General features: G+C 40.1%; 1 protein-coding gene across 4 annotated transcripts in view; it reads left to right on the forward strand.

Annotated features, from left to right (window-relative positions):
* Positions 1-13,521, forward strand: part of LOC310956206 (vacuole membrane protein 1-like) — a 47,719-nt gene that overhangs the window by 19,514 nt on the left and 14,684 nt on the right. For 3 of the 4 annotated variants that reach the window (XM_083926367.1, XM_083926369.1, XM_083926368.1), the window contains 3 exons: positions 6,176-6,256; positions 6,617-6,733; positions 10,098-10,159. In XM_083926367.1, the coding sequence (XP_083782493.1) occupies positions 6,176-6,256; positions 6,617-6,733; positions 10,098-10,159 (260 nt within the window). Of the gene's footprint in view, positions 1-6,175; positions 6,257-6,616; positions 6,734-9,525; positions 9,639-10,097; positions 10,160-13,521 lie in introns of those variants that run through there. The other variant, XM_083926370.1, reaches the window with a different exon arrangement.

Here is a 13,521-nt window from a genome sequence, read left to right on the forward strand (position 1 = left end):
GTTGCTAGCACCAGCGAGGACCTGCCACATACGGAAACATTTTTTCTCTTGCCAGAGCTTTTACCGTTACTCTGATTTTCTCAGGGTTCCCTCTTTCACTCAAAGGAGATCCCGAACTCTTCTCTGATTTTCACTTCCACCTTTTACCTTTTTTACACTTTTCAAGATGGACACGGAGACATTCATCTGCTGCGGATTTGTGTCAAGAGTTTTGATTGAAAGCTGAAAATCAATAGTAGTAGGTCAAAGTGGAAAAAGCCTCCACTGGGATTGGACTGGAAAAACTGTGATATCGTTGGATTGTTGTGTATTAGACAGGAAGTGGTTAAATATTGTCCTCAAGCACACACGCTCAGACTCTCTCTCTCTCTCTCTCTCTCTCTCTCTCTCTCTCTCTCTCTCTCTCTCTCTCTCTCTCTCTCTCTCTCTCTCTCTCTCTCTCTCTCTCTCTCTCTCTCTCTCTCTCCACCCTGTGGCAGCAGAACTGGATTAAGATGCTGACTTCGTCTTCGTCTCTGCTCAAGTCACAGAGGTTTGCAGGTTCCAGGAGCTTGACTTAAACCCAGTGGTATTTCTACCAGCCTGCACGTGCTAACTTCCTGCCACAAGTGCACGTGATGCACAGCAGCAGAGCACTCTGCTTTTTTTTTTTCTCATTCATTCAACAGAGCTATTCACGAATAATGAAGTCATGCTTTTTCTAACTGCTCCAGACGCTGATGTCATGAACATCAGCTTTTTTTCCCTCTCTTAAATCTTTAGCTCAGTTCGAGAGCGCTCAGTGTGCTGGAGAGGAATCCTCAGCATCGACACAGACCGTCTCGGAGAATCCTGCATGGATCGAGTCCATGATTGCTTGTAACTTGATAATGAAGTCATTTCCTGGCTTGTGTTTTTTTTTCATCCGGCACGGAAGAGGTTAACAGGCTGTGAATTCTTGATTGCCAACTCCCAGGATTGTATCTCCTGTAACTCAAATCAGGGCCATCTGCGCTGGGCGTATGCCTGCCTTCCCCCCTGGCCTACTGCACTCAAAGGCTCTCTGTGCTGTGGTTTGCCCGGCCCTGTCACGTGACTTCTCTGAAAGTGCCCCCTCCCTCCTCCTCCCTCTTTATTTCCAGTAAACTGTTTGAAAGGAGGGGGGTGAGTCAGAGTAAAACCAGCTTCCCTTTAACCACAGCTTGTTAAAGAATTTGTCAACGTGGACTCAGGGGTGCATTTTTGTGTGTGTGTGTGTGTGTGAGTGTGTTTTGTGCGTCCGGATAGATTTCAATGCGTAGCTCTTCTTTATTCTTTTTTCCTGAAAGGGGATTGTAGCTTCTATTGCATCAGGAGTCCTTAATCACTCCACTTCCTGTGCCAGAGAGAGCAGGCGCGGGCTTGTCAGGAGTTAATGAGATGAACTTTAGCCATCTCCGTGTTGGGGGGCTCGCGGCCGCTTCAGAGATGTGTGTGTTCTGTGTGAAAGACTTTCATTGAGAAAAAAAAAGAAAACACGGAGAGAGGGAGAGAAAAAATGTGCGTGGGTGTTGACTTGTGTATAGGCTATGCATAGATTTTTCCTTGTCTGACACTTTAATTTTCCACATGGAGCAGAGTGTCTTGTTGCTGCCTGCTTCTTGTCTACGTTTGAACTCTATCCCATCAGCACTACCAGAGACTACTGAAAACAAAGTGTTTGCTTTGCCAACTTTTTTCACAATGAAAAGTCCACTTCGCTCTTTAGCAAATCCAAAATAAACAAATAATCACATCTTGCAATAATGCCTTTCAGAATAAAAACGAGCGCAGAAAAACAAATGTCACTATCATTATTTCAAAATAAAAAGATAAAGAAACTTCTTTTTCCTGTTCATTTTTCTCTTTGGTTCATCACCTGGCTATAACCACAGATATTCAAACTGTCATGTCAATGTAGAGGACAAGACATGCATCTGTATTTACTTAGCTTGCAGAAAGAGTCATGTTTATGCCATGTATCTAATAGGAATATACTATCATTTCCAGCTATTGATCCAGGGACAGAATTCCATAAATGCACATTTTTGTAACAAACATTGTGCCATTCCTCATTTATTACATGAATTTGTCTACAATATACTGTGATTAAATCAATACAGATGTGATGAAATATGCTTAGTAGCACATGTAGAAAAAGTAGCACATGCTCATGCAAAAGATGAGTGTACATGCTATAAAGAGTGACAGACAACACTGGTAGAGAGTGGATTCTGAGGAGCACCTATGATTTGCCTTATCAAATGATAAACTGGTTGATATGACTAACAAAAGTATAGGGGAGGATCCAAACCTATAACCCCAGAGGTTACTGTGCAGACTGCGAGTAAAGCATCTGTGCCGAGCAGCCAAATCTGGCACAAAAAACCTCCACGGTTTTAATGACACTGCACCCTTGACAAGATCTTACCAAATGTAATTGCTGCTAAGCCCAGCCCTGCAGGCCGGCAGTGATGAGGGTGGTGGGGGTGTGTGGGGAGGGGAGAGACAAGCAGCCCTTGGCAAGCTGCCTGGCAAAGATGGTGATTTTCCATAAGCCGCCAACAACAGAGTCTGGATGTCTGAACCCCGGCCATCCAAGATAGACACTTCCCCGGTCCAGAAATGCAGAATAGAGAGAGTCCAAGTACATAGTTCAACTATAGTAAATCAGTGTCACAAGTTCACACACACACACACACACACACACACACATACACAAACACATACTCCCCTCACCTCCTCAGGGACCCTTTGTTCACGCTGCCTTGATATTTTCATGCTCTCACTACATGTGCCAAAAGCTCAGCTATGGCACCTAATATAAATGCATGTGTCATGATGTCAGAAAAATGAATGGGATTCACAGGCCGTCTCCGTGGCACTGATTGGTTCTGCAGGGTTCTGTCAGCGTTACAACACCGGCAGTTGTCAGGTGTCCCTGTTCCAGACACAGTCCTCAGCGGTTCAGCTGTAAACCAACCATACACATTCCTTCCCTCCCTGTCTCCCACCAGCTGAGCAACTGACACACACACACACACACACGTACGTACGTACGTATGCACACATGGTGACAGGCTAGAATTAAAACTACAGGCTTGTCCAAGAAGAAACCTTCATGATTGGACGTCAGTGGAGGCAGAAATTCAAATTGTGAACCAATCAGATTCTGTATCCCTTCGCTCCCCCCACCACCACCTTATTAGCCGACCTCCCATGTCTCTCAAATTTCCTGTCCGCTCGGTTGCACCCCGTAAAGAATGTCATCAGCACTGTACTGGTTTTGTTGACCATATTAGGTATGATCGTGTATTGCCAGCCCCCTTCTTTTTTTAGTTAATATGATGTTTTAGAAACTGAGGCCTTACTTTAGTAGCATCAATATCAGTTGATTTGATATTGTTTGAGGAGAAAAAACAACTTGTTTTCAGTTGTAAAATCTACTTTACATACAGCCAACATTAATTAAGGATATTCAGACTTAAAATAATTACACAGAAGACTAACTGTTTCTAAAATGCAGTGAATGCATTTTTTGGAAACACTTTGCTCCATGAAAAATAGGAAATATTATGAAAACATCAACGATTTGTTTCCAGAAAAATAAAGAATCTTATAAATGTCTCAAGGTGAGCTTGAATACCAACATAATTATGTGTTCACTAGTCAAATTGAAACAGTATGTATCTTCTCTAAATGGAGCCTATCTCATTGTAGAACAAAAGCGTCATTTTAATATACTTTTTTTGTCCAGAATTGTATTTGCAGTTATTCATTAATTACAGAGGTTTTTACATTAATTACTATTCTGTTCACAAATACAAAATGAGTTTGAAGTTTAATGTTAAAGGCACAGAGGGCTGCTGTTAACACATAATTTCATATAGCCAGTGCACACTGTAATATACACATTTGTTACAGTAGAAGACACAGATTTAAATTAAGGGTATAGAACATAACTCAGGATAATCAAACATATATTCAGTACAAAGATTGAATTAGATACAAAGAGATAGGGTTGCCTATAAAGAGTTGTGTTAAACAAATGCTTAATGCAAAGTGACATCAATATAATTACTTTGTTTAATTCTGAACCTCACAGTGTTTTTAAAACCATGCAATTACTAAAGTAATTACATTAACTTTGAAAGAAATAATAATGTTATTGTTTTTGTCTTTTCCACAACTTCAAAAATAAATGTAGACAAAAGTACAATTAAAAATAACGAATGAAAGCCATTTTGTGTTATAAAATCTATATTATCTACACCTGAACACTTCAAATTATTAACATATTAAGGCCTACAAATGAAAAAAAAAATCTTGCCTTGAATATTTTGGAAATGCAATGTCCTCATATTTTATCATTATTGTTTTAAGAGTTACAATTTCCACCCTAAAACCATTTCTGCGCAAAACACGATACATTTTAATTTATCAATAGCAAATCTAGCATAATATGGAAGTGCTCCTTTCATAAATTACCTAAATAGTGTCATCCAAAAATAAGAAAGGTCCTGGATCAGGAGTTTCCTTTGCAGTCCCACTGTGTTCCCAGAACTAGTTTAGGTCAAATCCAAACAGATTAAGGCTCTGATTCCCAGAAAAAGTATATGGGGGGGAAATCTGTGTCATTGCTGTGAAAAGAGGCTTTTGTGGAGCTGTCAGGAGGGATCGAGCAAAACCTGCAGAAAAAGCAAGAATTTGTGAGTCACTGGAATTACCAACGTCTGTTCTCCTGTTCACACATTCCCAGTGATAATTGAATTGTTAACTGGTACGAGATATTAGATACACAAATGCTCAAACTAGTTCATCATTTTCCTAGAATGAAGGATCCTGTTTAGAGAATATCTGGCAGGTGAATCAGTGCGAACTTGAAAGTATTTCTGTTGGCAGGACGGTGCTGAATTTAGTGCAGGGCTTGACTTAATTGTGAAACCCACTTTTTTTCATTCAAACATTTAAATAAATACATTTTGCCTCTAATAAGTTGTTAATTTTTAGATTGGTTATTTTTCATTATTATTTTTGATAGAAGTACACAAGCAGGCAACTTTCCCACACCAAGAGTTCCTCATCTATATGTTTCACATTTATTTTAGAAAATGTGAACAAGTTAGAATAAAAAGTGCAAATATTATAAAAAGTGCATGTTTAGGTATCTGGTGTTAGACATATCATTTGTCTAAAATGAAGCACCTTAACTAAGGGAGGATTTAGAAACACAAAGTCTAAGATTTGATCAATTAAAAGCACTTTGATGCACATTCCATTTAAATAGATATGTATTTTTAAGTTTGAGACAGTTTTCACCGCCGTGCATCTAATTTCTAAGGATCTGATTTTTTGGTTTGCCAGTTGTTTTCTTGCTTAATAATTTCTGATCCCTTTTTGTGGAGGGCACATTTACAGGGTGTAGAAAATCCTCCTGTTGCAGCTTCTGCTCCTCTGCACTTATTTCAAAATCAAGCAAAGATCAAAACTAAAAAAACTGGTTATTCACTCATTTTTCGTTTCATTTGGACACCAACATGTTTTTAGATAGAAAATGGAAAGATTTAATAACAGTGCACAGTCAATAAATAAATAAAGTTGAAATATTAACATTCAGAGAAGATGGAGAAATCCTAAAGGCACACATTTGATTATACAGTGTGTTCCCAAATTAAGATCTTATCTTACATTTTAAATCTAAAATTCAACAATTCAACATTCCAGCTAGATACACACAATTATTTCACACACCTCTGTGACTGTCACTTTTCCACAGAAAACACTGAAAAAAACCTCTTTGCTCTCGTAAATGTTTCAGTAGCACAATTCATTATTTGAAACTAAACAAATGTGCTCATCAATGTAGAATTGACCAAACATTAATTGTGAATAATTTATCATATGAACTGTAAATCAGAAATAATCATTTTAATTTGAGTCTGTCAGACATAATCCAGAATTTATAAAGACTGAAATAATCTCTACAACAATAATTAGAAGAATACACTGTTGCTATTTTCTTGTGTGGTAAATATCTGTGAAACAGGTTGGAGATGTCTCCTGTACCTAAAGTGATGGCTATTTTGTGGATACAGTAAACATGCACTATCTGATCAATATCAGCAAGTGTCTATAGAAAATGAAATCACACGTTTTCCGCACTTCTGCTATTTTTCAGGACTTTGCCACCCGAGCAAAAGTAGCAGTGCAGGAACTCATCCAGAGAGTGGGATTCTTTGGGATTTTAGCCTGTGCTTCAGTAAGTCAAATCACACATACATTTCTTTATTCTATGAAATATTCTTCATCCTCATTTTGAATCATTCTGTCATGCTCACAGCAGTGTTATTAATGTCAAAGTAAATGACAGTTTCAACTGTTCAAATATAAACAAAAAACAGATCTTAAAATAATGAAATGTTCATTTGACAAGTATCAGATATGCCCATGGCACTGTGTGCTACCTTCTGTAGGTGTGCCTGTAGAACACTGATGTTAGAAATTTCAATATTGCACCGTATTGTTTTTTAATGCACTTTTTTCTGTACGATTTCTCTTGTATGTCTTGAAGTTAATTTACATAATATCAAATGTGATCATCTCTGCTGGTTTTCCCCAGATACCAAATCCCTTATTTGACCTGGCAGGAATAACATGTGGACATTTTTTGGTCCCCTTCTCAACATTTTTTGGTGCAACACTCATTGGGAAAGCAGTCATCAAAATGCACATTCAGGTAAACTGCTGCTAAATAACACACATCTATGCAAATGATGAAAGAGCAGATTATTTAAAAAGAATGAAAATACAGTAGAAATGTATGTACAGTAAAACACACTTTACCTGCACTGCATATGTTGTACTTCTCTGGTGTCTTTTCTAAACTTATCTGTGCCAAAGTTTAAGATCTGCATGCGTCTTTGATATTGTTCAGAGGGAGAAGTATGTTAAATAATGAATCATAGTCATGCACAGCATCTCTCTACTGTATTCAGCTGGTAGTACGGAGGCCATTTTGTGCAGCCAAAGTAGGGGGAGTCAACCATTTTGTGATCACAGCTGCAGCACCACCACTACACTGTACAGTAGGCCAGTCAGACGACAGCAGATTGAGAATTTATGGGAAGGTGAAAGATATATCCTAGCCCTTGAATAAGAAAGTGCTGTTACTTGGCATCACAAATGTTTCTTCTAATCCTGGAAAATCCTCAATTTGCGTCCAGGAATTTGCAGTATGTCTGTGATTACCGTCAGGGGCTCAACTTTCTGTTTTCTGAGCAAACGGTGGAATTTGCTCACTGTGATTCAGAGAGAAAGGGTTAAAAGCAGAGCTCTTTTTTTGGCCTCATTCCTTATCATACGCAGAAAGCATTGTCCTGCACTAAACTGAGAAAAAAACGGGAGGGGGGGGGGGGGTGCGAACCTAGTGAGCGCAAGCTAAAGCTGATAAACATTGTCTGTGGGAGGTGATGGAGAATGAGAGGGAGAGATGGAGAGGAAGGGGGGTGTGGAGGTTGCATGCATGGCAGGCTCAATCACACACACAGTACCAGATTACACCCAGAGGTCCCGGGGGCCCTCACTGACAGAGGTGTGTCCCTGTCTCACAGAAAGAAAGTCTTCACCGGCTCTCCGGCACGTCTGGGGGCCCCCCAAACTCTCCTGTAGCTGCCTGGTTCAATTTTCTTTAAGCTCAGGTTTTGCTTCTAATGCAAATGATCCACTAGTTAACAAGTGTGTGAGCAGAAAACAAGAAGTATTAGAAGAAAGAGCAGGTGACGTTCTCCCTCATTGGCCAAGAGGGAACAAAAGGGGGTTTTGAGGCTTTTGGTGTGTGTGTGTGTGTGTGTGTGTGTGTGTGTGTGTGTGTGTGTGTGTGTGTGTGTGTGTGTGTGTGTGTGTTTGTGTGTGTTTGTGTGCGTGAGCATAAAACTCTGAATGCTTCAAAGCGCTGGGTTTTGTACCTGTGCTTCAGGTGTGTTCTCACAAGTCCCCAAGGAGAGGCTTTTTATTCTGTGCTGCTTGCGCCTTTTATGCTCATTAAGTTTCATGTTAGAATGTCCACTGTTGATTGGTTAACACGGGAGGTCACTTGGGCATGATGACAATGGTGTTGTCATGGTGAGATATTTGATTTTGAGGACAGTAGAGTGTGAAGGTGTGGAAGACGACACGGACATTGCTGTAGCAAAAGTTAAAAATGAGAAAGTTAACAGGACATAAGACGTAGGACGCTGTCACGTCCACATTATCATCAGTTCACTAAATGCACCTTGTGGTTTTTGATAATGAGCGTCCCTTTACTGTAAACTTTTGAGAACTGGTGTAATGCTTCCCCCTTGTTTGTGTGTGTGACAATTGTTATGACTGGGATGTGCGTAGCTCTTATCAACATAAGTTCACTGAAATCAGCGAGTCAAGACCATGTCACCGTCAGCTTCCCAGCAGACACATTTAAGGCATCTTAGTCAGCTTTCCTGTGTCGGCCAACTTGCTGTCCCTTCCTCCTTGCTTTGTGTGGCACGATAGATGACTTGTGTGAACAGTGCCTGTTCAGGAGAAGTGGGCGAATTAAATCAATATTTAAATTCATTACTCGAAAAACTTGTTCCTGAAGTTGGGGTTAAACAGGTGCCATGAGGGGATTTACGTACCGTACCATCTCAAGTTTTTATCTGTAAATATTACCATAGCATGCATACCATTTTTTTTAATTGTTGCAGATGTCAATTATAAGACACTGCAAACAGCTCATTCTGTCAAACTTTCAATGATGTCCTGAGGCTTAACAGCCACACAAAAATAAGGCAAACGCATGCATGACCTGGATGAGATGTTGCATTATAATCATTCAAAGAACACTGTAACAAAGCACTGATCGACGACTGCTGTCACTGAATTACAAATTTTTATCTTGAGTGTAAATCTGACGTTACGGGTGGTGTACTGATGTCACGTTTAATTTGCGTTCACTAATAGTGTCATTTATCTTACTGTAAAAATTGCCTCTAGTCTTTCCAATCTACACTTTCTATGCCTCCACGGCGGTGGTATTTTGTTTTCAGCTTGTCCGTCCGTCTTCTTTTAGTCACAATATGAAACGGCTTGAGGGATTTTCTCAAAAGATACACTTTACATTTTTTATTATTATATAAAATGGAAAATTTTAGATGTCCTGTATATCATTTTATATACTTTTCCCTGTAATTCAGCAGTATATATTTAGTATCTGTGGAAACCTTGGGATCTGGACTAGAATTTAAAATAAGGTTCTGTGGGTTTCAACAATCTCTTTCTGCACAACATGAGTTTGTAATGATGGACCCGCCAAAAGCTCTGTCGGGTAAAGCCTGTCTAATGGCATGTTGAAGGCAACCTAGATGTTACTGAATCAAACCACATTTTTAGTGGTCAAAACGCATGGTTGTCTATATGAATACAGGAACCTACAACAACTCAAAGGGCAAGAAAAGGACCTTGAAAAATCCGGTCAATTATTATTGGATGCATGTTTCTGCCCCTCTGCAGGAGGGCATGGGGCTGATATGAGCCAGAATGGCCGCCAGTCGCCAGTCTGTCCGTTCTGGCCCGATGACTAAGCAGGAATCAGACTGGACTGGAGCCGGCCTCCAGACCCCCTCTGCAGCATGACACATCTCCTTTGATTCCTCTACTCCTCTATCCATCCATCCTTTACACACACACACACACACACACACACACACACACACACACACACACACACACACACACACACACACACACACACACACACACACACACACACACACACACTTCTGATGACAGCCAGTGTGATATGCTGACCTAGTGAACTGTGTTGGTTATGTGTCATAGAGCCCGGGCCTTTCATTTCTTGCCCTCCTTGACAAAAGGGCGCCCTAATGGCTGCTTTTAGACCAAACTGTCTTGGTGGTGTAAGGCATGGGCTCGGGCATAATGGGTAGGGAGTGTCAATGTGTATTTGTGAGGGGGAGTTAAGGAATTACTGATCAAACTATGATGCACATACGGCCTTGTTCCGCAGTGACCCCATGCCTCCGTAACTGACTCGCTCTTTCTTTGTGTGTTTCTTTGTACAGAAACTGTTTGTGATCGTCACCTTCAGCAGGCACATAGTGGAGCAGATGGTCTCCCTCATCGGGTGAGTAAGCCTCAACGGGTGTGTGCCTGTACTTGTGTGTGTTTGTTTGCTCAGCAAAAGTACCCTGTGGGGTGTGCAGCTATCACACATGAAATAGTTAATGCAGAACTTGAAGGTTGAAGGACCTTTTAGGTGGTCATGTGGCATTCAAGCAATGTATGTCCCTGTGAGTGAAATCTGCCTCCTCTTTGTGACTCTGATGAAGGTCATGCATAGTCAGAGGCGTCTTTGAATTAAACATGGTGAATTATAGAAGATGTCTTGTTACTTTGTCCTGCCTGAAGTACTTTTTAGCAGACCTTGAAAGAGAGTTTTTGTCACATTTTGTTCCCCTTTGGCTCTTCATTCTGCTGTAATAGTCTACATGGTGATTAATGGCTGGGATTTTTCCACTGGATGACTATGGGCATGAACACGTTCCAGTTGCTTCACAGGACTGGATGAACTCTTGTCTATCATAGAAAACTCCTCTTTGCTTTATCTCTCCTGTCCTTTTAACCAGTTGGTTGTTGCCTACCTGATCTCATAGAGAGTCCAAAGATGGATCACCATGTTCTGACTTATTATCTTTCAATTCAATAAAGTAAGGCCCCTTAGGTGTCAGACCTCTAAGGCCCGATGTTCAAATGTTTATTAGACTGGAACCTCGTGGGTGGGAAGAAAAAACAGGAGTTCGAGTTACCGGTGTGAGATTTCACAAAGGAAATTTATTTGTGCCAGTATTTGTGTATGCAAAGCGGCATGGAAACAGTGTTAAGCGAGGTTGTAGCATCGGCGTGGTTTTATCACGAAGCCGTCAGACACATGCTGGTTTTGAAGATGTAAAACATTTTTACAAAAATGCCAGAGAAAATGTAAAAATCAAACCCAAACACACACACACACACACACACACACACACACATACACACACACACACACACACACACACACACACACACACACACACACACACACACACACACACACACACACACACACACACACACACACACACACACACACACACACATCCTCTGGGCCTCTTGAAAATAAAGGCTTGATGCAAGCTGAAAGAGCCTTGGTGCTGGGTGTGGGTGCTGATCGATGCCATGATGGGTGTCCTTGTAGAGATGCCAGTGGTTGCAGCTGGAAACTGCCCTGGACACACCTGCTGGTGGGAGTGCCGTTAATTACACACACATACACATTCATACACTCATGCACTCTTCTCGCACACACACTTGATGAAATCAGGCCTTGAGATTGCATCAGCTCTCGTCCTTGCTATGTTGTTTTTTTGCACACTTGCTTTGTTTCTAAATTTAAATTTTGGAAGACTTTGGTCGGAAAGGGCTACTGAAGAAGCAGTTGTTTCTCTTTTCTCCTCGTGTAATTTTATAGACAGCACTTGATCCTTGCTTTAATGCCACAACTTCAAATATGTTCTATTGAAGTCTTATCAATGACGCTTAGATAGCACAAACCTTATGAGAAAAGTTTTACTTTTTAAATAGTGTGTGTGTGTGTGTGTGTGTGTGTGTGTGTGCGTGCGTGCGTGCGTGCGTGCGTGCGTGTGTGTGTGTGTGGGGCTGTAGTCACTGTTCATTGAGCTGCGGACTCAAAGCGACAGATCATTGGTTATCGACAGGTTTCAGTCTGACTCACTCCCCGCCTTTTTCTAAAGGAAGTTTCCCTCATTACAACTTGTCAACCGTCAGCTTCCTTCCTCACTGAAGCCTTTCCACCTTCACCTACAATTCTCTGTGCCGTTCTCACTCTCAGTCACAGATCTCCTTATGAATGGGTGACAGCCTTTCAATTTTAACCCTTTAGGCACAGTCACACCACATTGTTAGTGTTAACTATGCAGGTGCTTGAAAAATACATTTACACATTTACACCCGCTTAAATGCAGGCACCTGCAGTTGCCCCCACCTACTGTGCACAGTTGCATGCACACACACACACACACACAAACATTTGTCCTCTGGATGGCCTCTTTCTCAAAAGTCATTTATATTAAATCTCTAAATCCGGTTTTTATTTTGTCCCACCACAGCCACATGACATTTCCTACATTTAAAGTAAAGCATTTATCTAAAACCTAAATGTTTTATTTAAGTTTTTTTTATTTTCATTTATCGAGTTTATGTAAACTATTTTTCTGCAAAATTCTTATTTCTTGTTGTTCTTCTGTTGTATGAACAGATTCCTTCCATAATGATTTCATGCAATGCCTGCATGAAATGTTTGATGATTGTTTTTGAAAATTCTTACAGCAGTGGCCAATTTCCTGGTAGCTTTTTAACATTTGAGGTATTTCTGATGTGAAATGTTTTCTGTCTTTTCCAGGTATTTGTGCTTGATCAGGGACTTTAATATGTATGCTCAGTTTGTTTTTGTTTGCTTGGCTCTGAATTTAGTCTCTGTAAACTGAAAGAATAGTATTTGTCTTTGTGGGTGACGGAAGTGACCGTTGGTTGGACTTTGGCTGTGGTGATTTTATTCTACTGTGACATAATACTCACATAATTCTGCTCTTTGCATGTCAGGTGAGCTGGTTTACACACACACGCTGACACAGAGGACACAGAAGTCAGTGGAGGTTACCTCTCAGAGTGTAATGCTGTACATGATGAACATGTTTGTACTGAAGACTGTACACGTTTCAAAAGACCACACTGAAAATTTACAAAACACTCAACCATCATCATTAAATTTCTTATTTTTTTCAAAGTTACTTTCATCATTTATTTAATTTCAGTTGCTAACTATATTGACCAAAATAATCAGCTTTCTGACAAAACACACGATAACAACTCTCACTATGAGCCACTCAGAACTTGCTGTTTGTTTCAAACTGTCATTTTACCTGGTGAATCCCCTGAATTGCATGTTGTAGTGTGACCGTTATTTTTTATTTTTTTTTAAAAGCCAGTTTTTGAATTTTAATAGCAGTTAAACAAAACAGTATTCGTTGTAAAGTGTGTGTTTGGGACGCCAGGGCATGTGTGTGTGTGTGTGTGTGTGTGTGTGTGTAGTATTGCTTTATCTAAGCCTTGCATATTTGTAGCACATGTACAACAGTATACATTAGTAGTAGATTGGTAAATCTTCCTCTAATCATGACTAAAGAGATTTTTTTATTCATTCAGGGAGTGTCCACAAATTATTCTAAAGCCTCTTTAAGAAAATAGTTTGTTATATGTAACACTTTTTATTTAATCAATCAGAGTTGTGTAATGTGATATTGATATACTGTAGTCATTTTATGTCTGAATGTAATGAATCTTATTTCCAAATGTGGGCTTTTTTAGTGATATTTCTAAAGGTTTTCCGCAGCAGTTTTAAATCAGGGAAGTAGTTTTTCTATGAATGAC

This window comes from Echiichthys vipera, assembly GCF_963691815.1.
Source record: "Echiichthys vipera genome assembly, chromosome: 14".
Taxonomy (NCBI): domain Eukaryota; kingdom Metazoa; phylum Chordata; class Actinopteri; order Perciformes; family Trachinidae; genus Echiichthys; species Echiichthys vipera.